Source organism: Sylvia atricapilla, unplaced genomic scaffold, assembly GCF_009819655.1.
Source record: "Sylvia atricapilla isolate bSylAtr1 unplaced genomic scaffold, bSylAtr1.pri scaffold_67_arrow_ctg1, whole genome shotgun sequence".
NCBI classification, from domain to species: Eukaryota; Metazoa; Chordata; class Aves; order Passeriformes; family Sylviidae; genus Sylvia; species Sylvia atricapilla.
In genome coordinates this window covers 1-27,901 of record NW_027077154.1, presented here as the reverse complement: position 1 = coordinate 27,901, position 27,901 = coordinate 1, and the positions used below count along the sequence as shown (strand labels likewise).

Below are 27,901 nucleotides of genomic sequence, written 5' to 3'. Positions count from 1 at the left end.
GAACAGAGACTCTCCCCTGTCAACCGTGGCCAGGCCAAACCCAGCGCTCTGGGAATAAAATCCTGCTCATTCCCAAGAACTGATGGATCCCCTCGGCTCATTCCTTGCAATAAATTAATAATAATAAAAAAATGCAATAAAAGTTCACAAGCTCTGACTGCCCCCACCCAAGGACTAAGCCCTAGCAGAGGCAGGAGTGACGCCAGGCCAGGGACCCCTGTGGCAGGACTTTGTCCCCGGCTGGCTGTGCCCTGCCCTGGCCCTGAGCAGCCAGGCAAGGTCAGGGTGCTGACCCCCCCAGTAAAGCCACCGTGGGTCACTGTGTCAGCACAAAAGGCTCAGGGAAGGCTGAGCTCAGCCCCGCTGTCCCCTCCTGCTGCTGCTGCTGCTGCTGCTGCTCACCTTGGCCACAGCCCCGGAGCCTGCGGAGCGCCCGGGCCACGGGATTGGGGTCACGGCTCTGCGGGGACACCTGGGGACACCTGGGGACAGGGGGGACAGCAGAGGGGCTGCACAGAGCACTGTGAGCCTGGGCCAGACCTGGCACCTCCCTGTCACACCCCGGTACCTCCCTGTCACTGTCACACCCCTGGCATGGCCCTGTCACCCCTCTGTCCCAGCCCTGGGCTGGGCACGGGATTGGGGTCACGGCTCTGCGGGGACACCTGGGGACAGGGGGGACAGGGGGGACAGCAGAGGGGCTGCACAGAGCACCGTGACCCTGGGCCGGAGCTGGCACCTCCCTGTCACACCCCTGGCATGTCCCTGTCACACCCCTGTCACTGTCACACCTCTGGGCACGGGATTGGGGTCACGGATCTGCGGGGACACCTGGGGACAGCAGAGGGGCTGCACTGTGACCCTGGGCCGGAGCTGGCACCTCCCTGTCACACCCCTGGCACCTCCCTGTCACTGTCACACCCCTGGCATGTCCCTGTCACCCCTCTGTCCCAGCCCTGGGCTGGGCACGGGATTGGGGTCACGGATCTGCGGGGACACCTGGGGACAGGGGGGACAGCAGAGGGGCTGCACAGAGCACTGTGACCCTGGGCCGGAGCTGGCACCCTCCTGTCACCCCTCTGTCACACCCCTGGCACCTCCCTGTCACTGTCACTGCTACCACCTGGCCACCTCTTCTTATTACTGTTTTTTTAAATTATATTTGTATACTTTGATTACCTACATATTTATTTATATTTTATACTTTATATTTATATTCTAGATTAAAATATGTGCTATTATATATTATATTGTCAGTTATTAAATGTATTGTGCATTTATATTTATGTATTTTTATATTATATACTATCAATTATATAGTATATAATAGATACTATATATTCTGTATGCATATTATATATTATATTGCATATATGTATCATGTATTTGTACATTATATTTATTGAATATTACATAGAGTATATATCATATACTATATTATATACTAGATATGTTATAGTATCATAGTATATATTCTATAGTATATATTCTATAGTATATATTCTATAGTATATATTCTATATTGTATATTATTATCTATTATATCATATATGATTATATGTATTATGTAGCTGTATTTTGTATTTTATATTTTATATAACATATTATATATGTCATGTATTATAGATTATACATATTACGTTATATATTATATATTTCTATTATCTATTATTATTATAGATTCTATTGTGTTTCTATTCTATTTTTATTGCTCGGCCTTTTGGGTAACTTTTTGAACTTTTTACCATTGGTAAAAACCTCTCTGGGTCCTTCTCTGTCCTTCTGAGGCCCGGATTTGAGAGAACTCTGCCCCTCTGAGATGTCACCCCCAGACACAGGAAAAAGAGAGGGAAAAGGAGAAATGAAGGAAAAAAAAAAAAAAAAAAAGGAGGAATAAACAGATTTTCCCAAGTGGAGGGAGCAGAGAGGCCTGAAAATCCCACCCCACGCCGTGGGCAGCGGGGCCCTAAATCTCCCTGCAGACTGAGGCTGGAAAAACAAATCCATCATCCTGCAGTGTCCCCAGCAAAATGGCCATAAAATTTCATTAATGCTCATGACAGTTCATAAAAATGATCAGTTGGGCTGGCGACTCCCAAATCAGGTGGCAATAAGTATGAAGATGTTTGCACCTTTGTCATTCAGCTCCCTGCAAGCTCCTAAATAAAATTTTAAAAAATCAAGTGGGATTACAGCACCCTGAGAGATGGGGAGGAGAGAGATCCCGGAGGTTTGGGGTTTGTCAGGACACGGGGACAGATGTTTTGCTGAGGCAGTGACAGCAGCGTGTGCCTGGCACTGCTGAGGACCCTTCAAACATCCCCAAGCCCCTCGTTTTCTCCCCTCACTGAGCCCTGAGCTGATGAAATGTTAAATTGCTCGGCTTTAATCAGGGCAGCAGGGGAGGGAGGATCCTCGGGAGTCACTCACAGCAGCCAGGGCAGAATTTCAGCTCATTTCAATGTAAATTAATTGCTCCAACCCCAATCCCAATCCCACAGAGGGGTGTGAGGAGGGAGGGCTGGAGGAAATCTCCAGTTCCAGGTTCTGTCTTTGGGGATTGGTGCTTTCAGATGAGAGAAATGGACCCTAAGGGACTTGGGATAAACTGAGCATCAAGAACTCCTGGTACTTTTTTACTTCACACAATCCTCAAAGAAACAACATGGCCAGAATAAAAAATAATAAACTTTTTCAAATGAACTCTCCCCCTTTTCTTGTAGGCATCTAACAGCTCTTCTCACCATTATCAAAAATGCAATTTTAGCTTTAAAAAACAAAGTTAAAACTGGTTTATCAGCTCCCCATTCCCCTTTAGCATCTGAATCTCTAGCCCATAAAGGGTCTTCCTTCCCCACCCCACCCCTGCAGCCACATCAATCTTCCTGGGGACGAATGCAGGAGCAGAAAGTGCTGCTAATTAAATGATGATGACAGAATTAATTCAGATGAAGTCATACTTCTCATCTCTCCAAATTTTCTCCTGGTTTAACCTCGTCCCTGCAGGAAAGGGAGAAGCCACTCGGGTTCCTGACTCCTAAAACCACGGGATGAGGACTGAGGTGTTCCCCTGAGCTGCCCACTGCCCAAAGCCGGGGCAGGAATCACCTGGATGGGCTGAATCCAGCCTGGTGCTGAAGGAATCTCCTTTTCCTGCTGTGGCTGACACATCTGTGGGCTCTCACTGGGGACTCTGAGAGTCTTCCACAGAGTCAGGAGGCACATTTGTCCCCCAGAGAGCCCAGGAGTTTTGGGGACAGCTCTGCAGTCCCCCACAGCTGGAATCTCCCCTGACTTCACCTGATGGGCAAAGCTCACCTTGTCCAGCTTCTATTACACTTATTATGTTATATATTATATAGTTCTATTATATATTATATTGGATTTATATTCTATTCTTATTGCTCAGCTTTTGGGGTAACTTTTACAACTTCACCACTGGTAAAAACCCCTCTGGGTCTCTCGCTCATATCATGTTATATATTATATATTTCTATTAAATATTATTATTGTAGATTATATTGTGTTTCTATTCTGTTTTTATTGCTCGGCCTTTTGGGTAACTTTTAGAACTTTTTACCATTGGTAAAGACCCCCTCTGGGTCCTTCTCTGTCCTTCTGAGGCACGGATTTGACAGAATTCAGCTCCCACCTCTGCCCAGGTATCCACCCCTCCCAAAATATCATCCCCCAGGGAAAGGAAAAAGGGAGGGGAAGAGCAGGAGAGCAGCCAGGAGTGCCAGAGGGGGAAGGCAGGTCCCTTTTGGGGACACTCTGCCCCTCCTGGTGTCCCTGCAGGGCTGTCCCCAGCTCTGCCAGCACCTGCTGAAAACTCCTTTCTGACCTTTCAGTCCCCTGTTCCAGGTCTCGGGGATTAGAATGGAAAAGCTTACTAGGGGAAATAAAATAAAAATAAAATAAAATAAAAATTATAAAATAAAATAAAATAAAATAAAAATAATGAAAATAAAATATAAAATAAAATAAATAAAACCAGCCAGCCCCCCCAGGCATCCTCCATCCTGCTGGAAGGGCAGAGCAGCAGCGGGTGGCACTCGATAACGTCCCCTGTGTCACCCGGCGGAGCTCTGCTGAGTCAGGAGCAGCCTTGACACCTCCAGCAGCAGCTGCTTCTCAACCCTGCCCTGCCCTGCCCTCCCCTCCTGCCCGGCTTCCCAGGGGAAGGAGCTAAATCACTGAATTTCCCATTTTGTTCCCTTCTCCCGTCTCCTTTCCCGGGTGTTTTTCATCTCCTCTTTCCCCCCCAACCCTGATTTATGCCTTTTTTTTTTTTTCCTCCTCCTGCCCTGATGGATTCCCCTTTTCAGGCAGCTCCCAGGGTGCAGCTGCAGCACACCCAAGGGTGCAGTCCCTGAGAGCTGAGCTGAGCCTCCTGCCAGCCCGGGCTGGGATGAGATCCCTCACAGGGCTCTGTGGCCACCTGGGCCACTCACAGAGAGAAATCCTTCTGTCCTGCCATAGAAACCCCAAATCCTTCTCCATATAAACCCCAAAACCTTCTCCATACAAACCCCAGATCCTTCCTCTGTCCTGCCACATAAACCCCAAATCCTTCTCCATATAAACCCCAAACCCTTCTCCATATAAACCCCAAATCCTTCCTCTGTCCTGCCATGGAAACCCCAAATCCTTCATCTGTCCTGCCACATAAACCCCAAATCCTTCTTCTGTCCTGCCACAGAAACCCCAAATCCTTCCTCTGTCCTGCCATAGAAACCCCAAATCCTTCTCCATATAAACCTCAAATCCTTCTCCATTATAAACCCCAAATCCTTCCTCTGTCCTGCCATAGAAACCCCAAATCCTTCTCCATATAAACCTCAAATCCTTCTCCATATAAACCCCAAATCCTTCCTCTGTCCTGCCATAGAAACCCCAAATCCTTCCTCTGTCCTGCCATACAAACCCCAAATCCTTCTTCTGTCCTGCCATAGAAACCCCAAATTCTTTTCCATATAAACCACAAACCCTTCTTCTGCCACACACCATAACTATTTGGGTTTTGTTTTTTTTTTTCCCCTTCTAAACGGGCTGGATGAGCAGCTTTTGACAGCTGGGCTTTTGACAGCTGGGCTCCTCAGGAGAAGCCAAACTTCTGTTCCCAAGGGGAATTACTGAGTTTTCTTCCAGGACAGAGCTGAACTGAAGGGAACAGTCGAGTTGAGGAAGACCAGGAAATATATTTGACATAAAAACCAAGCCACACGTTACAAGTTCAGATTTTTTTTCAGATTTTTCCTTTTTTTAAGACAGGGATTCTGATTTCCAAAGGTGTTGGCACCCTCAGCTGCCATTGTGCAGAATCATTGCTCACAGGGCCATTAATTAAGGCACTGTCAGCACTTCCACCCCAAACCTCTGCCTTTTAGGAGGTTATAACTCAGCCATTAAACTCTGCTCTGGGCTGAAATTTAGCATGAAAGGCTCTGCCTGGAAAGAATCCATCCTTTTGTATTTGAGAGTCCCAAAAGCTTGGAGCAGCAAACCAAAGGGGTTTATTCTAAGGGCTGCCTTTCCAAAACCTGTTTTTATGCCTGAGCTGCTGCACTGGCTCCTTCTGCTCACCCTGGGGTGGGGTTTGTGAAAAACCTGGGGTTTGTGAAAATTCCTCTGGAAAAATGAGGAATTGTGGTTCAGAGAATTCCTCTGCCCTCCCTGGAGTGCAGGATGAGTCCACACGGATTCCCCACCTTCATCCCCATGGCCAAGGTTTAATTCCCTCTCAGTTAAAAGAGAGATTGGGGTTTTCAGGCCTCTCTGCTCCCTCCAGCTGGGAAAATCGGTTTATTCCTCCTCTTTTCCTTTCCCTGTCAGGCACAGACATGGACACTGTCCTCTGCTCCACCAGTGCTCTGATTTCCCCCTTTTTTATTTTTATTTTTCCATCTCTAACTGAACAGGTTCACACACAACATCCCAAACTCCTTTCAGCAGAACTCCAGTTTCTCTCTGGGCTCTGTGGTTTCTCTCTTTGGCAGCAGATCCCAGGGAGCAGATCCTGAGTTCCCCACACCCAGGAGGGGCTGGAGCACCCTGAGACCCTCTCTCTGCTCCCTCCTCTCCTCCTTGAGAAGTTTCCCAGCTGCTCAGATTTATTTCTCTCATTCTGAAAACCCTGAAGAGTTCTCCACAACTCAAAGGCTGCATCCTGATCTGGCAAGCCCAGAACACAAGAGACCTTTCAAAAATCCCAGTTTTTAGTGCAAATCTCTGCAGCTGGAGAGCTGAAGGATGAGAAGAGTTTGTGACATGAAGATAATGCACCACACCCAGGAGATCAGATATTCACGTTTGCAACTGGAGATCTTCCATTTATGAATCTCCACTTTCTTGGGACCAGAGTAAACGTATCAAAATTGGGCTTTCTTTAGGAGTCTCATCGATTTTTATCCCCACAATTTTCCCCCAAAACAAAACCAAAAGAGAGCGTGTGTGGCAAGGGCAGAATGAGGAACAAAGGAAGGAAAAAAAGCCCCCAGAACTGACAGAAAACGTTCATTTCCATCCAGCAGCCCCCAGGAAAAAGCAGAAACTCTCAGCCCACCACAGAAAGAGGTGCCCAAAGCGGTACCTGCAGGAGGTCTCTCGGAAGGAGATGTTTAAATCCCAGTGGGTGTGAATCCTGCAACAAACAAAAAACAAAAGGACAGGTCAGAGGCACGGGCTGAGCGCTCCTCTCCTGCCCCTCCGAGCCTGCTCCACCCTGGGGACCCGCAGAGCCCCCCAGCCCCAAATCCTGCCCCAAATCCTGCCCCCTCCAGCACCAAATCCTGCCCCAAATCCTGCCCTGCCCAGCCCCAAATCCTGCCCCAAATCCTGCCCCCTCCAGCCCCAAATCCTGCCCCAAATCCTGCCTCCTCCAGCCCCAAATCCTGCCCCAAATCCTGCCCCCTCCAGCCCCAAATCCTGCCCCAAATCCTGCCCTGCCCAGCCCCAAATCCTGCCCCAAGTCCTGCCCCCTCCAGCACCAAATCCTGCCCCAAATCCTGCCTCCTCCAGCCCCAAATCCTGCCCCAAATCCTGCCCCCTCCAGCACCAAATCCTGCCCCAAATCCTGCCCCCTCCAGCCCCAAATCCTGCCCCCTCCAGCACCAAATCCTGCCCCAAATCCTGCCTCCTCCAGCCCCAAATCCTGCCCCAAATCCTGCCCCCTCCAGCCCCAAATCCTGCCCCAAATCCTGCCCCGCCCAGCCCCAAATCCTGCCCTGCCCAGCCCCAAATCCTGCCCCATCCAGCCTCACTTGGGAGCTCTGTGTCCACAGCAGGACCCAGGAGCTGCTCCACACTGGGAAATCCTCTCCTGCCCCATCCTGCCCCTCTCCTGCCCCATCCTGCCCCTCTCCTGCCCCAGCAGAGCGCTGTCTCAGCCCCCAGGCCCCGTTCAGAGGAGGCAGAAGGAGCTCAGCACTGACATTTCAGCCAGAAGCCCCAAACGTGTCAGTGCCGTGTTCCCTCCCCAGCTGGAAATTCATTATCAGCAATTCCCACCTCAGATATTAACCCAGCACCTTTCTGTCACCCTGCCTGGTACAGGCAGCAGCTTTGGGGTGGACAATAACCTGAATTAAAGCAGAGCAGCTTTAATTAGGAGGGTTTTATGGGTTTTTTTGCTCGGATGGGCAGAGCTGGATCCTCCCTGCTCCTCCTCCCAGTTATCCCAGTCCCAACCTGCACAGCCCCCAGTATCCAAACTGGTCCCCAGCCCTCAGAAGGCTGAGCAGGAGCGAACAGGGGCTCAGGGAATCTCATCCCCAGCTCCTGCTGCTGTGAGGGTCACACTAAGGAGAGCTCCCTGACACAGGGACATGGGCAGAGCTGCCCAAAGCCCCTGTGGGGCAAAACCTCCTTCCCTCCCTTCCTCCACTTCACCTTCCCTGCTGCTCCCACATCTCCTTCCCGGGCAGGGAGGGATTTGGGGCTGTTTGGGATACTCAGCACCCCTGGGAGGTCAGAGGCTGGTCTCTCCCCTCTCTTTCCCTCAAATCCACGTCCTCATTGGGTCAGTGACGCCTTCCCAGGGCTGGGAGCAGGTGCTGGAGCCTCTCCCACCCTCAGACACCATCCCAGTGCTGGGGCTGTGCCCAAGGCTGTGGCTGTCCCTCCCTGCTCCATCCCAGACGCTGTCTCTGCTGTTCTCCTCCTTCCAGGCCAGGGCAAGAGGCCACTCTTTAAACCAGGAATTAAATGCATCAACCCACAAGACAACGCTGGGCTGAACTCCAGCCGGGTGTGAGGATGCTGCTGTTAGAGCTGAGCCTTCCTCTGCCCGGAGAGTGCTGGGATAACAGCCCGGGGCTCCTGACACCATCCCGGGGTGGGAAAGCTGCAGGCTGAGCTCATGCCTTCCTCAGGGCTGGGGGAAAGTTAAAACTGCCCCAGCTACTGCCCAGCCACGGCATTTGGGGAGTCTGGCTCGGAATTCTGGAATCATTGAGGCTGGAAAAGTCCTCTAAGCTCCTCCGGGGCAGCTTTTACCCCAGCACTGCCACCTTCACCACTACACCACGTCCCCAGGTGCCACACCTGAGCGTTCCCTGAGCCTCCCCAGGGATGGAGACTGCCCCACTTCCCTCCTTTGGGGCCTGGGACAAGCCAGAGGGCGGCAGCAAAGCCAAGCCTGCCACCCCAGAGCCACCCCAGGCTGCTCCTGCTGCCACTGCCACCACCCCCAGGGCCAGCAGGAAGGGGGACAGGTTGCTCCTTTTGTCCCCAGAGCCACCCCAGGCTGCTCCTGCTGTCCCCAGAGCCACCCCAGGCTGCTCCTGCTGCCCCCAGAGCCACCCCCAGGGCCAGCAGGAAGGGGACAGGCTGCTGTTGCTGTCCCCAGAGCCACCCCAGAGCCACCTCAGGCTGGTCCTGCTGTCCCCAGAGCCACCTGAAAGGCCAGCACAAGGGGGACAGGTTGCTCCTGCTGTCCCCAGGGCCACCCCAGGCTGATCCTGCTGCCACTGCCACCACCCCCAGGCCAGCAGGAAGGGGACAGGCTGCTGTTGCTGTCCCCAGAGCCACCCCAGAGCCACCCCAGGCTGGTCTTGCTGCCACTGCCACCACCCCAAGACCAGCAGGAGGGGGACAGGCTGCTGCCCACTCGAGGCCCTGGAGCAGCAGGAGGTGCCCAGTGTCCCCTCAGTGGCCCAGCAGGGCTGGGGGATCTCTGTGTCCAAGGGATAAAACGCTTGGGAACGCTGGTGGCAGCAGCACATGTTCCCTGCCTGGGCACTGAATTCCTGGTTTTTTCCCCTTATTCCTGCACTCTCAGGATTTCTGCCTGCTCCACCAGCCCCAGTTTTCCCCCCAACACTGCAGCACAGCTCCCAGAAAAACCCAGCTTTTGGGTTGAAGCAGCCGGGAGAATCCTGCTGCCCTCCAAGGAAATCAAAAAGAGAAAACTGCTGGAGGATTTCTGGAGAGCACAGCCTTGGTGAGCTGGCTGCCTGAGAGCTGCCACCCATTCCTCCTTCATTTCCTCATAAACAAGGCAAAGCAATTACACTAATTAAAGATTTAAGATAAGAGCACTTTGTATTTGGGGGGCCAGCATTATCAATTAGGGAGTTATCACGTTGTTCTCCCTCCTAATGAGCCATTAAAAGCCTAATTAAAGGGGGCAGGAGGAGCAGGGCAGCTCACCAAACCTGTCTGGGAGGGGTCCCTGCGTTGGGAGGCTCCAGGGGCATTCCCAAAAACACCTTTCCCTTTTTTCCAGGCTCCAGGAGAGCCGCAGTGATAAACCCGGAGTTTAATTACAGCGGGTTTTATGGCCAAAGAGCTGGCTGCTCTTTTGTCTCCGAGCTGCCGAGGGGACGGGGTCTGTGGGAGGGAAAAGGAGGGAGCAGCTCCTCTGCTGCCAGCCGAGGAGCACATAAAACAGGAGAAAAGCGATGAGATGGGGTTTGTCTGGGGCTCTGAGCATCACCCGAGGAGGTGCCCTGAGCTGCCTCCAGGGGCTCGGGCTCCATAAAGGGGTCTCTGAGATCCCTGGGGCTGTGCAGGGGAATCCAGAGGCTGGGACAAGGAATTCTGCCCGCCTGGATATTCCAGAACGTTTTATTGTGGGTTTATTGCAAGGGTTTTGGGTAAAAGGGATTTGCCTTCAGCCACCAGCTTCTGCTGGAGGGAAATCCCAAAGAGAGAGGAGAGAGAGCAAAGGGCAGGGGAGAGAGCAGGAGAGAGCAAAACTCCCAGCCCCGACCTCTGCTGGGTCCCCAGGGTGGGAGTTTTCCACCCTTTTTGTAGGAGAATCCACAGAGGCTGGGACAAGGAATTCTGCCAATCTGGATATTCCAGAACATTTTATTGTGGGTTTATTGCAAGGGTTTTGGGTAAAAGGGATTTTCCTTCAGCCACCAGCTTCTGCTGGAGGGAAATCCCAAAGAGAGAGGGAGAGAACAGCGGGGTGAGAGCTGAGAGAGAAGGGAGAGAGAGCAGGAGAGTGAGAATAGGGGGAAGAGGAAGGGGAAGAGAGCAAGGTCTTTGTTACAATCCATTCTATCTCCTTTTGTGATGAATATTCTAATTTTCAGTGACCAACCGACACAAGACACAAAATCCTATAGAATTTACATCCAGCCTATAAGAACTGCTATATCACCATCCTGTGTTATATTTTAAACTCTAAAAGCTGCTCTTTAGACTTCTGGTTTGCTCCATTGGCCTTTGGATCCCTCAGCCAGCAGAAAGTTTCTGCTCAATCCAAAGGGATTCTCCTTCAGGCCATTGTTTTCAGGTTATATTGTAACTAAGACTCAGTATCCTACAACTCAAAGTCAGCTTAGAAACACTCAAATAACAGCTTCTCAAAAAACCCAAAAAAAACCAATTAAAAAAAAAAAACCAAACCAGAAAACTGATTTCCACTCTTTAGAAACACCTAAATAATAACAGCTTATCTGAAAAAAAAAAACCCACCTGATTTCAACTATTTAGAAACACCTAAACAGCAACAGCTTCTCTGAAAAGAAAAAAAACAAACCCACAAAAAAACCCCTAATACACACACACAAAAACCCCAAAAACAAACAAACAAAAAAAACCAAACAAAAAAACAAACACACACCAAAAAAAACACACCAAAAAACCCCAAAACAAAACCAAACACACCCCAAAATAAAACAAAATAAAAAAAAAACCACCAACAACAATCCCCCAAAAAACCAAAAACAAAAGATAAAATAAAATAATAATAATAATAATAATAATAATAATAATAAAAAAAAAAAAAAAAAAAGAATCAGAACTGATTGCAGCTGTTTAGGAAGCCCCACAGCAGAGCCCTGTGCCATGTGCAGAGCGAGCTCAGCGCCCCGCGGGGCTCTGGTACCTTCTTTTCATGATACTGATGTGCAGATCGTCCTCCTGCTTCACGGCGGGGGGCTGCCCATGGCCCTGGCCGCCCTCGTGGCCGTCCCCTGCCGCCGGGGACACGCAGCTCAGCTCCTTCTTGGGGACCCTGCCGGGGGGCAGCGGGAGGCTCCTCTTCTCCGCCAGGCGGCCCCGGTTCTGCCAGGGCACAGGGGAAAAAAGGCAAAAAAATCAAATTATTTGGTGAGGAGGGTCGGTATTGTCACACACACACAAATATATATATATATATTATATATACATATTATATATATATATAATATATACATATTTTATATATATATATGTATGTACAATATATACATTTATATATAATATATTTATTTATATATAAATATATTTATTTTTAAATATTTTAAATATTTAAATATTTAAAAATATATAAGTATTTTATAAATACTCATATATAAATATTTTATAAATATTTACATATAATATATATCTATATATAAATATAGATATTTATACTACAGAAAATATTTTTATAATATATATAAATATATTTTTTCTATAAATATGTATCTTCTTATAATATATAAAATAATATATTTTATATAATATATATTTTTATAATAGATATAATTTTTATAATATATATTATATAGATTATATATACACACACACACACACACACATATATATATATTAGAAATAGATCCCTTGTTTATCTCGGTCAAAAAAGGTCACTCTGTCAAAGCTGCCAGTCCCTGCATGCCTCAGGCTTTGTCCTGCTCAAACTTTGCAAAGGGGTTTTCCAGCACTTCTAGTTCTCATTTTATTTTATTTAATATTCATTTTATTTTATTTTCTCCCCAGTTCTGACCAACCCAGGCATTTCCAGCCTCTCCCATTTCACCTCCTCCCCTCCCAGAGGGAAAGGAAGAATCAGGCCCCAATTTCTGAATATTTCTCTGAAGCTCCAGAATATTTCCCACCGAATATTTTCATGTCCCCACTGGACTAAAGCTGTGCCAGGGGTCACAGTGCAGGATTTCAGGGAAATGCCCCAGGACCAGGGGCTGCGCTGCCACTGCCCCTCAGATCCAGTTTTGGCCACCAAAATCCAAAAAAGAGCAGAGAGGGAAAGTGAGGCCACAGCTCTGGAGGGAGGGAACAGGGCCAGGAACTGCACAGGGACAATTGAAAAATAACAACTCCTCTGGAAAAAACACCTGGTTTCAACTGTTTAGGAATAACTAAATGATAACAGGTTCTGTGAAAATAAAAAACCTGATTTCAACGGTTTAGGAGCACCCAAAGAATAACAACTTCTCTGAAAAAAAAAAAAAAAAACTGATTTCAACTGTTTAGGAACACCCAAAGAATAACAACTTCTCTAAAAAAACCCCCCTGATTTCAACTGTTTAGGAACATCTAAATAATTACAGCTCCTCTGGAAAAAAACTGATTTCAACTGTTTAGGAACAACTAAATAATAAAAACTTCTCTAAAAAAAAAAAAACCAAACTGATTTCAACTGTTTAGGAACAACTGAATAGCAACAGCTTCTGTGAAAATAAAACCTGATTTCAACTGTTTAGGAACACCCAAATAATAACAACTTCTCTGAAAATAAAACTGATTTCAACTATTTAGGAACAACTAAATAATAAAAAATTCTGTGAAAATAAAACTGATTTCAACTGTTTAGGAACACCTAAATAATAAAAACTTCTGTGAAAAAAAACCTGATTTCAAATGGTTAGGAGCAACTAAATAATAACTCCTCCTCTAAAAAAAAAAAAAAACCCACCTGATTTCAACTCTTTAGGAACAACTAAATAGTAACAACTTCTCTGAAAATAAAACTGATTTCAATTATTTAGGAACATCTAAATAATAACAACTTCTCTGAAAAAAAAAACTGATTTCAACTGTTCCATCAACGGTTTAGGAACACCTAACTAATAACAGCTCCTCTAAAAAAAACCCCTGATTTCAACTGTTTAAGAACACCAAAATAATAACAACCTCGCTAAAAAAAAAAACCTGATTTCAACTATTTAGGAACAGCTAAATAATAAATTCAGCTTCTCTGAAAAAAAAAAAAACCACCCTGATTTTACCTTTCCGAAGGCACCTGGCAAAGGCAGAATCCTGGGCCCGGCTCTCCGCAGGGGAGGGGCGCTGAGAGCACAGCCCAGGCTTCATTAATTAACCTAATTAAGAACTTTCCCACCGACAGCAAACAAAAGCTTCTCTCCCCGTCCATAAATTCCAGCTGTGCTCGTTAAGGGCAGCCCCAATCACAGCGATAACGAGCTGAGCACATCTGGAAGGCATCACCCAAATCCACGTTCCCTGGAGCTGCGGGTCCCGGGCAGGAGCAGCGCCTAAAAACGGCCTCAAACGGGCAAATTTGGGCAGAAATGAGCCACTTTGGGCATCTCCTGCCCTCAAACCCTCCCGGGGCTTTTCCACTCCTCCACACAGGGAACGGGCCCCATGGGAGAAAAACCGAGTTCACTTCCTTGGTCCATTTTAAGAAATAGGTTTAATAATAAAATAACAATAGTAATAATAATAATAATAATATATTAATAATAATTAATAAAAATAAGACAAATAGGACACAAATGAAGGAAAGGAAGCATGGTCAGGCCAGGTGACTCGACATTCAGCTAAGTCCCCCCCCCTGCTATTCCAGAGCCTTTTAAAAAATACCCATTTCATTGCATCAATCTGTTGAATATTCCTATTTTCCCATAAACTAGTTTTTATACCCCAGGAGCTGTTTTGCACGGCCCCTCCTCGGGTCTGCCTTTCTAGAGCCTTTCTGGGGATTTTGGCTTCATTTTAGCTTCATTATCACTTTTCCCTAGGGTTTTGGTCCATATTTTTTTTTTTTTTAAATGGTAGATGCTGATATTTGGTTTATCAACACCAGGGTCTTCTTTACATGTTCACTGGATGTTATTTTGATTAAACAATTTAAATCATATTATATCAACACCAGGCTCTTTTTTACATGTTCACTGCATGTTATTTTGACTAAACAATCAGTCCAAGCAACTACTATACCAACTACTGTTACTACATCTAATTTTTTTTTTTTTTTACTAATAGCAGAAATAAAACCTCACATCTCTTACTACAAAGTTATTAATCACACAGCACACATCTTGCAAAAGGCTCATTTTCTAACACACATTTCTAACACCCAGCTGCAGCCTCTGCCCAAAGGCAGCTCAGGAACAGGAGCAAACTCAGCCAAAAAGGGGAGAAGAACCACGACTGGCTCTTCCTTCAAACCCAGAATTTCAGCCCTAAGAAAGCAACTTTCCAACTCCTGTTTTCATTTTTATTTTTACCCTCAGCTTTGGGGCACTTCTCATTTATTTATTTACTCACCACGTCCCTCCGTCGCCAGAAAATTAAAACACAGACTGAGCCAATCAATTTTTTGGCCTTTTATATTCATCCACAGCCCGTTTGGAATCAACTGCACTTCTCTAATGTGTCTAGAGGAGCCCAGCAGCAAACACACATCGCTGGCCAACGAGGCACAAAGGCAGCCTGGCCCAGAACCTGCTCCAGCATCAATTCTCTGGCCACAACTGGCCTGGAGGAGATCCCCAGCACTGACTGAGCCCAGGGAACATTTGGGTTCTCTTCTGGAGGTTGTGAATCCTTCTGGAGGTTGTGAATCCTCCTCTCCCAACACAAGGAATTCCTCCAGCCCAGTGATGGGGAGCAGAATGGTTTTTTTTTCCTCTTTAATTAATATAACAAAAGCATCTCCAGAACCTCAGTGAGGGCTGAGGGCTCTGCAGAACAGCCCCGTGTCCCAGGGCTCTCTCCACACCTATTTAGGTGTTTCTAAATGAATCGTTAAGGAGTCATTTGGTGGTTTCTGGTTGTAGCTAAGGAAGCACAGCCGGAGCTGGAGTCTGTCACCCCACATTCCCCCTCTGCTCCTGCCTCTCCACCCTCCCGGGGCTCTTCTGACACCACTAACTGCTTTCATTGCTTCTTAAAAATATGGGCAGGGTAGAGGGTGGCTTGGTTTTTTTAAAAGAAAAAAAAAATCACAGCCAGGAATATTTCCTTTCCCTAGGGGGAAAAAAATAAAAATTGCATTATTTAAAGTTACCCAAGTCCAGAAATGGAGCTGCAATTTAAAAAGAAAATAAAAAAACCCCAACGAACCAAGAACTTGGGAACAGCAACAGGTTCTGGGAGTGGGGAAGGTGGGAAGGTTTGGGAAGGTTTGGGAAGGTTTGGGAAGGTTTGGGAAGGGAAGGGAAGGTTTGGGAAGGTTTGGGAAGGTTTGGGAAGGGAAGGGAAGGTTTGGGAAGGGAAGGGAAGGTTTGGGAAGGTTTGGGAAGGGAAGGGAAGGTTTGGGAAGGTTTGGGAAGGGAAGGTTTGGGAAGGGAAGGGAAGGTTTGGGAAGGGAAGGGAAGGTTTGGGAAGGTTTGGGAAGGGAAGGTTTGGGAAGGGAAGGTTTGGGAAGGTTTGGGAAGGGAAGGTGGGAAGGTTTGGGAAGGTTTGGGAAGGGAAGGTTTGGGAAGGGAAGGGAAGGTTTGGGAAGGGAAGGGAAGGTTTGGGAAGGTTTGGGAAGGTTTGGGAAGGGAAGGTTTGGGAAGGGAAGGTTTGGGAAGGTTTGGGAAGGTTTGGGAAGGGAAGGTGGGAAGGTTTGGGAAGGTTTGGGAAGGTTTGGGAAGGGAAGGTTTGGGAAGGGAAGGTTTGGGAAGGTTTGGGAAGGTTTGGGAAGGGAAGGTTTGGGAAGGGAAGGTTTGGGAAGGGAAGGTTTGGGAAGGGAAGGTTTGGGAAGGTTTGGGAAGGGAAGGTTTGGGAAGGGAAGGTTGGGAAGGTTTGGGAAGGTTTGGGAAGGTTTGGGAAGGTTTGGGAAGGTTTGGGAAGGTTTGGGAAGGTTTGGGAAGGGAAGGGAAGGGAAGGGAAGGGAAGGGAAGGGAAGGGAAGGGAAGGGAAGGGAAGGGAAGGGAAGGGAAGGGAAGGGAAGGTTTGGGAAGGGAAGGGAAGGTTTGGGAAGGTTTGGGAAGGGAAGGGAAGGGAAGGGAAGGGAAGGGAAGGGAAGGTATGGGAAGGGAAGGTAAGGGAAGGGAAGGGAAGGGAAGGGTTGGGAAGGTTTGGGAAGGTTTGGGAAGGTTTGGGAAGGTTTGGGAAGGGAAGGGAAGGTTTGGGAAGGTTTGGGAAGGTTTGGGAAGGTTTGGGAAGGTTTGGGAAGGTTTGGGAAGGTTTGGGAAGGGAAGGGAAGGGAAGGGAAGGGAAGGGAAGGGAAGGGAAGGGAAGGGAAGGGAAGGGAAGGGAAGGGAAGGGAAGGGAAGGGAAGGGAAGGGAAGGGAAGGGAAGGTTTGGGAAGGGAAGGTTTGGGAAGGTTTGGGAAGGGAAGGTTTGGGAAGGTTTGGGAAGGGAAGGTTTGGGAAGGGAAGGGAAGGGAAGGGAAGGGAAGGGAAGGGAAGGGAAGGGAAGGGAAGGGAAGGGAAGGGAAGGGAAGGGAAGGGAAGGGAAGGGAAGGGAAGGGAAGGGAAGGGAAGGGAAGGGAAGGAGTTTCCTGCCCTGGGAGCAGCTGAACACCCCGGGCTGACCCCCGGAGCAGCCAGGGAAGGGAAGAGCCCAGCCTGGGACAATCCCTGGGGGGAGCATTTCATTGATCCCAGCCAAGAGGTGCGAGGCAAAAAAAGAACCAAAATCATAGTAACCCAGATGAAAGCAGAGGTTTTATCCCAGTGGAAGCCCGGACAGCTGATCCCAGTGGGAACTGGCCCCAGCAGAGGAGCAGGTGCATCCCTGAGGACACACAGCAGCCGAGCCGCCAAAAAAGGCACAGAAACACCCCAAGAATTTGCTCCCACCTCAAAATATCAAAGCTGTTTGCAAAGGTGATTCACGTGCCTGTGATTCAACCCTCCACGGAGAATTGCTTTTGGATTAAAAACCCCTGCAGGAAAACGCCCAGCCCGTGGATTCCTCCTCCCCAGGTAAGGCTGGGAAGGAACCTGGGAGCAGCCAGGGAGTGCTGGGGGCAGCAGGAGAACCCAAAATCTCTTCCAGATGTCAAGGAAATCCTCGAGCCCAGACAGCATTTTTCTCTCCCTTCCTTTTTTTTTATTGATAATAAAGATAGGAAAAGGAAAAGGGGGAGGTTTCGGGGACGGGATGTTTTTTTTCTTTTTGCTTTTCCAAATAAATCCACCCGGCAGAATGGCTTTAATTAGGGCCATCCTCCCGGGGCAGCGGGGACCACACATCCCCTGCGGGAAAAGCGGCCGAGTTTGCATTTCCCTTCAGCCGTGATTAGTGCAAACACCTCGCAGAGGGTCAGGTTCCCTCCAGGATAATCCCCTGCGCTGTCATTAGCTGCTCCCAGCCCTGGGCTCAGCAGGATCTGATCCCACAGGCAGCAGGAGGTGCTCAGGTTCTCAGCCCATCTCCTGGACCGGGGTTTAGTCATGAGCACACATGACTAAATAAAATAGTTATAAAATAAAATAAAATAAAATAAAAATAGAATAAATAATAAAATAGGATAAATAATAAAAATAGAATAAAACAGTTCCCCAGGTGTCCCCTCCCCTGCTGGCAGCATTGTCACCTGCCTGGGGATGGGTTCATCCTCCATCAGCTGCTCCCAGGGACACCAGTGTCACACTGGGAGTGTCCCAGCCCAGCAGGGATGGCCCGAAGGGAGGGAGAGCAGCAGGGAACAGACAGCTATTATTGAATAATAACGGCTTCTCTGGGGAAAAAAAAGCCAAAAAACCACCAAAACACCAAAAAAAAAAAAAAAAAAAAAAAAAAAAAAAAAAAAAAAAAACACACACCACCCTACAAACAAACAAATCGCCACCACCAAAAAACCAAAACCAACCAAAAAATAACCCCAAAAGACCACACCCAAGTGATCTGAACTTTCCAAAGGCAGCTGCAAAAGGCAGGATTCCTGGGAAAAGCAGCCGGGCTCCCTGCAGGGGAGGGATAATGACACCACAGCCCAATGGCCAGGCACAAAACGAACTCTGGCCAGGTTTTTGGGGACTGTCCCATCCTTCAGCAGGCCCTTGGAAGGGCTTGAACAGGCTCTGGCAGTGACCTGAGGAGGGGGAAAGGACAGAAATGGGGCTCAGGTGCCACAGCTGGAAGGAGGGGACAGCAGACCTTGGGGACAGCAGACTTTGGGGACAGCAGACCCTGGGGACAGCAGACCTTGGGGACAGCTGTCCCCAGAGCCACCCCTCAGTGATGGTCTCGGTTGGCAGCAGCTGGTTCTGAGCCCAGCTGGAGTTTGGGGTATTTCATCTGTAAATGCAGCAGAGAAGAAAATCTCCATTGATCACAACTCCCCTGAGAAATCCCGAACAGCTCCCTGGAGCTCCTTCTGCTCCAAAAGCCATCACCAACACATTTCCTGCCCCTGGTGCTCTTTGTGGGGTTTGTCCCAGCTCTTTGGGGCAGGGGAGGACGAGTGGAGGCTGAGAAATCGGGTCCTGCAACGACTGAAGAAAATCGGGGAGTTTTAACCCAAAGGGAAGTTGCCCAGAAGTGAAGCTGCAGCTCTTCCCATCAATATTAACAACGCGCTTCTGAAGGAACAGATGAACAAGATCTGGGAACAGAAGGGAACATTTCCCATTTAGAATCTCTCAGTGAGCGATAAAACCCGAAGGACAATTTGTTAATAGAGCAAGAGGCACGCTTTGCTGGGAAAAGCCAATTGGAATTTCCAGGCTTTGAAGGGAGGTAGGTGTAAGACAGAAAATCCATCAGGCCTTTGGAGCTGCCTGTTTTCAAAACCTCTTTGGAAGGAGGCTGAGAAGTGTCCCGCTCTCTGTTTTCTGTGTCTGCTTCCACATCAAATGACCCTGGCCCTTTCAGCCTGAGGTCGCAAAGGAGGCAGCAGAGATGTGAGGCCAGGTCCTCGGGCAATGTAAGTCACTTCTGATGGAGCAGAAGTCAACTTACAGCAGCCGAGAGAGGAACGCTGTTGCTGCCTCCCAAACAAAGGCAAAACTTGGAGATTTTCCCCTTTTTTCTTTCCTTGGCTGCTCCACCTCTCAGGTGAAGAGAAGGAGCAAAGGGTGTGGATGCTTTCAGACGTGTCCCCTCCTCTTCCCACACCTCGCTGCTGCACCTCTGCAGAGGCAGAAAAACAGGAGAGCAGCTCCCAAGGCTGTCCCTGTCCCTGTCCCTGTGCTCCTGCCTCACTCCCAGGGCTGTCCCTGTCCCTGTGTCCCTGTCCCTGTGCTCCTGCCTCACTCCCAGGGCTGTCCCTGTGTCCCTGTCCCTGTGCTCCTGCCTCACTCCCAGGGCTGTCCCTGTCCCTGTCCCTGTCCCTGTGCTCCTGCCTCACTCCCAGGGCTGTCCCTGTGTCCCTGTCCCTGTCCCTGTGCTCCTGCCTCACTCCCAGGGCTGTCCCTGTCCCTGTCCCTGTGCTCCTGCCTCACTCTCAGGGCTGTCCCTGTGTCCCTGTCCCTGTGCTCCTGCCTCATTCCCAGGGCTGTCCCTGTGTCCCTGTCCCTGTGCTCCTGCCTCACTCTCAGGGCTGTCCCTGTCCCTGTCCCTGTGCTCCTGCCTCACTCCCAGAGCTGTCCCTGTCCCCTGTCCCTGCCCCTGTGCTCCTGCCATCCCCTCCCCACAGCATCTTCCTCAGTATCACACACAGAACGATGCAAAACCACAAAAAACCCACCAAAAAACTCAAACATTTAAACATTTTCCCCTCTCCCCCCCCATGGGCTGCTCCCTTTTCTGCAGTTTTACTCCTTTTCTCAGCCTCAGGTCCCTCCCACCCCACATCCCCTGTCCAAACCCAGCCCACATCCCCTATCCAAACCCAGCCCACATCCCCTATCCAAACCCACCCCACATCCCCTATCCAAACCCACCCCACATCCCCTATCCAAACCCACCCCACATCCCCTATCCAAACCCACCCCACATCCCCTATCCAAACCCACCCCACATTCCCACCCAGACCTCAGCCTCCACCCCTGCTCTGCGATTTGCCTGCCACACCTGGGGGATTTCCCAGCAAATTGTATTACTTTATTTGGTCAATTGGCCTACAAATTGATTTTCCTGTACAAATAATGAACATTTATGGTTATTTTCCCCATAGACTGCTTTATTTCACGTGTAACAAAGACTGATCTCCCGCAGGTTTGGGGGCCTGGGCACAGGAGCTGCAGTTCCTGTGACCCCTGGCTGATGGATGGCCAAGGGCTCCAAAACCACCACTGGAGGGTTTGGGGCTTTTATTCCTACCCTGGCTACAGAGAGAGGCAGCAAATGTCGGTACCAGACCCAGGAATTCTACAGAATAAAGGGAATAAATTGTTTTAAAAGAGATTCAGGCAGCCCCGAGGCCAAGCAAAGGCAGGGGAAGGAGCTGGGGACAGAGGGGACAGCTGGGTGGCAGCAGCCCCTGCTCAGCACAGCCTTTGGGGACACTCCTGTCACCCTGAGCCCGCTGTTTTGGAGGGAAGAGGAGGAGGAGGAGGCAGGGAGGCTTCCAGGAGGTGTGATCTGTGAGCAGGAATGGCAGGTTTGGCACCCAAAACACATCTCAGCCCCGCTCAGGAGGGGAGCACCTGAGGCAGAGCCCGGAGCACGTCCTGCAGGTGACCCCAGGGACGTGGGAATGCTGCAGCAGGCTCCAAAGCTCAGCTCCTCTGCGCTCTGTCTGTGTGCACGAGGGGTCACACAGCCCCACGGCTGAGGGGGGACGCTCAATTTTGTCAGATTTAATTCCTCCCGATGGCTGAGCCAGCCAGGGACAGGGACAGGGACAGGGACAGGGACAGGGAGAGAGGGCAGGGACAGGGACAGGGACAGGGACAGGAACAGGGACAGGGGCAGGGACAGGGGCAGGGACAGGGACAGGGGCAGGGACAGGGACACGGACAGGGACAGGGACACGGACAGGGACAGGGGCAGGGACAGGGGCAGGGACACGGACAGGGACAGGGACAGGGGCAGGGACAGGGACAGGGATAGGGACAGGGACAGGAACAGGGACAGGGGCAGGGACAGGGCAGGGACAGGGACAGGGGCAGGGGCAGGGGCAGGGACAGGGACAGGGACACGGACAGGGACAGGGGCAGGGACAGGGACACGGACAGGGACAGGGACAGGGACAGGGGCAGGGGCAGGGGCAGGGACAGGGACAGGGACAGGGACAGGGACAGGGACAGGGGCAGGGGCAGGGGCAGGGACAGGGACAGGGACAGGGACAGGGACAGGGGCAGGGGCAGGGACAGAGGCCAGGAGGTTTCTCAGGTGGGTCTGACGGAGGGTGTCCCCAGAAGAGAAAGTCAATTATCTGCAGCCAGCCCTGGGGCTGGGCTCGGCCTGACCCAAATCCAGTAAAACACGAAGCTCCCCTGCTCCTCGGGGCTGGGGGCCGCTCCCAGCTGCAGCACCCAGTGCATCCCTCAGCGGGGACAGAAACCCCAAACCCCAAATCCTGTGCTCCTGGCACCTGCGGGTGCTGAGAGCCCCGGGGAGGAGGGACACACCTGAGGGGACAGAGTCTCAGGGAGGTGGGACACACCTGAGGGGACAGATGCTCCAGGGAGGAGGGACACACCTGAGGGGACACCCTGGCCCCAGCACACCCTCAGGTGTGTTCTGCCAGCGCTGGGGTCACTCCCTGCACCAGAAGCACAGATCCCTGACACTGTGAGCACCAACAATCCCAAAGGATAAACTCCTGTACCCCAAAAACCCCACCAGGAACACACTCCCAGCTGCCAAGGATAAATTCTGGACTCAAAAAAACACCAGGAACACACTCCCAGCTGCAATGGATAAACCCCTAGACTCCAAAAAACACCAGGAACACACAACCAGCTGCAAATGATAAATTCTGGACTCCAACAACCAAAATTCTGGACTCCAAAAACCAAAATTCTGGAATCCAAAAAACACCAGGAGCACACTCCCAGCTGGCTCAGCACCTTGGGAGCAGCAGCAGGTGACACCACAGGATTTACCACATTTGTGTTTATCAATGACACTGGGAAATGAATGAGCAGAAAGGGCAGTGGCCTCCCCAGGAGCACGGGAGGATGAGGGGAGTGCTGGGAGCTGTGTGTTTTGAAGGTAAACACAAAGAGAATAGGAAAAAAAACCCCAAAAAACAACAAAGAGAGGTAAATAATTCATCAAAAGAATGAAAAAACAAGAAGCTGGAAGGGAAGAAAGGAAAAGAAGCAATGCCAGAGGGAAGAGTTTTCTGAGAAGGTGAAAAAAAAAAGATTTATATGAAAACCAGAAGCAAAGTTAATTGGAGGAAAACTGAGGAGAAGGGTCAGAGGTGGAACATTTTATCTGGAATTGTTTCTTTCCCCTCTCAGGACTGAGGAATTCCCAGGGTGGGGAAGAGCTGGGCCACGGGGCTGAGGTGGCTTCCAGCAGCACTGACACCATGGACACAGCCTCCAGCAGTGCCACAGAGCTGCTCCTGGAGGATTCCAGCAGCTCCTGGAGGATTCCAGCAGCTCCTGAGGGAATTCCAGCTGCTCTTGAGGGAATTCCAGCTGCTCCTGAGGAATCCCAACAACTCCTGAAGGAACCACAGCTGTTCCTGAAGGAATTCCAGCAGCTCTTGATGGAATTCCAGTAGCACCTGAAGGAATTCCAGCAGCTCCTGAGGAACAGCTTCTCCTGAAGGAACCACAGCTTCTCCTGACAGAATTCCAGCTGTTCCTGAAGGAACCACAGCAGCTCCTGAAGGAACCACAGCTTCTCCTGATGGAATTCCAGCAGCTCCTGACGGGATTCCAGCTGTTCCTGAAGGAACCACAGCAGCTCCTGAAGGAATCCCTGCAGCTCCTGAGGAACCACAGCAGCTCCTGGTGGAATTCCAGCTGTTCCTAAGGAATTCCAGCAGCTCCTGACAGAATTCCAGCAGATCCTGATGGGATTCCAGCTGCCCTGAAGGAATCCCAGCTGCTCCCTCCACCCAGAGCCCCCCAAGGCTCAGTCTCGTTTTTTTCTAAACCAAAACTAAAGCCGCAGAATCGGATTTTGCTGGTGGCCACTCTGCAGCTGCCGTGCCCTGCCCAAACACAGCACAGCTAAAACTCATCTAAAACCCACCTAAACCCACCTAAACCCACCTAAACCCGGGGAGGTTTCAGTGTGGACACTCTGGGTTCCTCCTGGAGGAGTAAATCACCCCAGGCTGCGGCTCCTGCCCGCGCTGGACCATCCCTGGGTGGGAATTCTACCTGGCTAAACTCAGGTGGGACACACCTGTGCTGAGGCTGCTGAGGAGGGGAGCCTTGAGGCCAGAGGTGGCACTTCCCCTTCAAAACTCCACGGAGTGCCCATTTATTATTACTTGCTGAGCCCCGATTTATTATTTACTTGCTGATTTTCCAGGCCTGTTTAAACAAAAACAATACAAAGAGCCGAGCCAAACACAAGCTCTGCCAATCCTAATTCCCCCCCTGCAGCTGCAGCAGACACAGACTCCTCAGAGGCCCCCTGATCCTCTTGTGCTCTGCTAAGCAGCTCTGGGTCACCCTGGGAGCACCGGCACGGAGAGAATGGCCGAGGGAAAGTGAAATCCCACCCGGGAAGTGGTTTTCCATCGAGTTTTCCTCCTGCGGGAGCTGCCACTTCCAATTCACACCTTTGGATTTCACCTGCTCACACCCAGCCCCAAGGTGAGACCTGCCTGGAAGGTCAAGGAGGGATCCTGCTCCGGAATTCCTGTCCCAGTTCGGGATAAATCCTGCTCCAGGAATTTCTGTCCCAGTTCAGGATAAATCCTGCTCCAGGAATTCCTGTCCCAGTTCAGGAGAGCCCTGCCATGGATGAACACTGCTCCAGGATTGATCCTGCTCCAGGAATTCCTGTCCCAGTTCGGGATAAATCCTGCTCCAGGAATCTATCCAGTTCAGGATAAATCCTGCTCCAGAATTCCTGTTCCCACAGCTCAGGATAAATCCTGCTCCAGGAATTCCTGTCCCCAGCTCAGAACATTCCTGTCACAGATAAATCTTGCTCTAGGAATCCCTGTCCTCAGTTCAAGACAAATCCTGCTCCAGGAATTCCTGTCCCAATTCAGGACAGCCCTGCCATGGACAAATCCTGCTCCAGGAATCTTCCTCTAGATTTCCACCACTGCAGCTCAAAGCACAAAGCACAACATCCCCTGAACTCCCCAGGGTGATCTCTGCACAGGCAAACCCCAGCCCAAACCCAAATTCTGACACAAACAGCCACAATAAGGCTTCAATCAAATCAGGGTCCAACTCCTACACCCATCAGTTCTGGAGGCACCAGACCTGAGGGGCTCCTGAGAGGTAAATGCCCCACTCACACCAACAGGGATCAGAGGAGGAATCCCTGCAGACCGCTCCAGAGGCTCGGCTGCTCTCCCCAAACCCGGCAGGAGCAGAGCAGCCCCAGCACACACCAGGCACAGCCCTCCTCGGTGTGGACACCACTGACAGCTGCAGCTCCAGGAGAAATCCCCCCTGGAATCACATCTCAGCTCGGGAAGGTGAACACAAGACCAGGAGCAGATTTATAAACACAAGGTGAAGGTCCAAGAGCTGCGGATTCTTTCACCAAGGCCACGGGGTGGGAATTGAGGGGGAAGGAAATTCAGCCCCGGTGGGGTCCTGGGTGTCACTTCCCAGCCCAGGAGAGCGGCTGGGACAGCGAGGAGGGGAGGTTTGGGAAGGTTTGGGAAGGTTTGGAAGGGAAGGTTTGGGAAGGGAAGGTTTGGGAATGGAAGGTTTGGGAAGGTTTGGGAAGGTTTGGGAAGGTTTGGGAAGGTTTGGGAAGGGAAGGGAAGGTAAGGGAAGGGAAGGTTTGGGAAGGTTTGGGAAGGGAAGGGAAGGGAAGGTTTGGGAAGGGAAGGGAAGGGAAGGGAAGGGAAGGGAAGGGAAGGGAAGGGAAGGGAAGGTTTGGGAAGGTTTGGGAAGGGAAGGGAAGGGAAGGTTTGGGAAGGGAAGGGAAGGGAAGGGAAGGGAAGGGAAGGGAAGGTTTGGGAAGGGAAGGGAAGGGAAGGAGCAGGGCAGGAGGGAGGGAATTCCCTGCTGGAAATGGGGCTCAGATTCCCCACATCCCCACCCTCCCGAGCCCAGCCCTGTCTGACACTCGGGGCACACTCCCAAGGAGGCTGAGGATGCTGCAGGGACACAGCAGGAGCACAGCCTGGCCCAGCTCAAACCAGCTGGGCTCACCCTGGAAATGGAAATTTCCTTCCCAATGAGGAAAGCAGAGCACAGAGGGAGAGCTGGGGCAGCAGAGAGGTGGGCAAACACAGCCCTGGGATTGGATTTTAAAAAAGCTTAAGCAGAACGATCCAAGTAATTTTTATAACCCCCAGGAGAAAGAATGAAATAGAGGAAAACCGAACAGGTAATAATAAATTAACAGAGGGTGATATAATTTATGCAAATTAAAGCTTGTTAATGGAAAAGATTGTTAAACCAATATATCTCTTTTTTTGCTGAGACAATAGTGGTGGTGCTCGGATTTCTGCGAGGCGTTTGCCCTGACGCCACACAACTTTCTGAATGTGCCAAGGAGAATTCTGCCTGGATCCTCCCACCAGGAGATTTCAGGGCTTTAAGGTGCCTTCCAACCCAAATCAGGATTCCAGCATCCTAAAAGTGAGCAACTGGTCCTGTTTCCTTGGGTGAGGGTGGGCTTATTCCCAGAGCAGATCCATTCCTCAGCCTCCTCTGTCCTTCCCTCTCTCCCCCTTTGCTCCAAGTCAGTATTTCCTTATGATATGGGGAGGAAAAAACATGAATTTTCACTCCTTTTTCCAGAGCTTGCCATGAATCAGTGCAGGGGCTTGGAGGAGTTCCCACCACGAGCCAGAACGACTCTCGGGATGGAAGTTTTTCAGCCAAAGAAAAGCACAGCAACTCGGAGCACATCCTTTCAAATATCCCTTAAACACCCTTTCTGCAGGTCCTGCAGCGGATTTAAAGACAACAGGAGGCACATCAAAGGCAGAACTGAATCCTCCAAAGCGAGGATGATTTTCTGCCCCCTGCACACGCCAGGGGACAGAAATGTTCCCCCAGCCTGATGGAATGACTCTGAACTGAGCTTATTCCTGAGAACTCCATCACAGCGAGGTGAGACTTCAAAAAACAACCCAAAAAAACCCCAGATCCACATTTCTGATACAAACAAGCCCAGCCCAGACCTGCACGAGCAGCTCCTGAATTTCAAGACGAAGATGTTTTAAGAAATCACACTGATGGTATCAGTCCCTCTGTGCCCACACCAGGATGAGCTCCCAAGAGTCTGAACACACAAGGAACAGAAAACTAACCAGCCACTCGTGGTGTATGTTCATTTTCTTTAGTTCTAAAACACAAAAAATTACCCTGACACTCATGGCTATTTTCATGTATTTTCAATTTTTTTAAAACTCTAAACCACAAAAAGTACCCAGCACTCGTGGTGTATTTTCATTTTTTTTCAGTTCTAAAACACAAAAAATTACTCAGCCCCTCATGGCATATTTTCATGTATTTTCATTTTCTTTAACTCCAGAACACAAAAAACCACCCAGCCACTCATGGCGTATTTTCATGTATTTTCAATTTTTTTAACTCTAGAACACAAAAAAACTGCCCAGCCACTCCTGGTGTATTTTCATCTATTTTCAATTTTTTTTAAACTCTAAACCATAAAAAACTGCCCAGCCACTCTGGTGTATTCTCACATATTTTCTTTAACTCTAAAACACTGTTAATACCTGAGAGCAATGGTGTGCAGTGCTGGAGTAACCCCAGAGCTGTAAATTCCAGTGCACTGAATCATCCCTGAAGAACCTTGCAGCACGAGGGTGCTTTAGGGTTAAGTGGTGTGAATCACAAGGGGGAAATAAACAGGATTTGATATTATTGTCCCCTCTGGGAGAGGGGGAAAAAATAAAATAAAATTAAAGAAAAAGGCAGGTTGGTGTGGTTCACCCCCTGCCACAGGAAAAAAATAAAAAATCTCAAGAATCACAGCTGTGACGAGCAGCGGGGCAAGTTATTGATCTAAAAGAATTCATTTTTATTATAAGGGCTGGTACTTTACTTATTTAATAAAGCCTGGCGTCAAATCACTGCGAATTTCAGGATTATCTAATTCCATCTAATCTCATTCAATCACTGATGCTCCAGACTGGAGCAGAAAGGAATGTTTGCCCTTTCCTGTCTTCAGGGGCCAGCCCTGGTTGTCCTGGCAACCCAGCAGCAGCAGCTCCAGCAGCATCTCTGCCATCCATCTCGGGATAAAAGGGCTCAGGGGCAGGGTTGGGATGGGATGGGATTCATGGGGTGGGATGGGATGGATGGGATGGGATGGGATGGGGTGGGATAGGATTTATTGGGATGGGATGGATGGGATGGGATGGGGTGGGGTGGGATAGGATTATGGGATGGGATGGGATTGATGGGACTGGGATGGGGTGGGATAGGATTGATGGGATGGGAATGGGATTGATGGGATGGGAATGGATGGGATGGGATGGATGGATGGGATGGGATTGTTGGGATGGGATGTTGGGATGGGATGGATGGGA

General features: G+C 49.8%; 1 protein-coding gene across 1 annotated transcript in view; it reads right to left on the bottom strand.

Annotated features, from left to right (window-relative positions):
• The window catches only part of SAMD11 (sterile alpha motif domain containing 11), a gene marked incomplete at its 5' end in the record, with an annotated part of 64,465 nt that extends 52,945 nt beyond the window's left edge, over window positions 1-11,520 (bottom strand). Inside the window, 2 exons of the mRNA XM_066340341.1 lie at window positions 6,593-6,643; window positions 11,342-11,520. Coding sequence (XP_066196438.1) covers window positions 6,593-6,643; window positions 11,342-11,520 — 230 coding nt within the window. The remainder of the gene's footprint in view (window positions 1-6,592; window positions 6,644-11,341) is intronic.
• Between the last annotated feature and the right edge of the window lie 16,381 nt (window positions 11,521-27,901).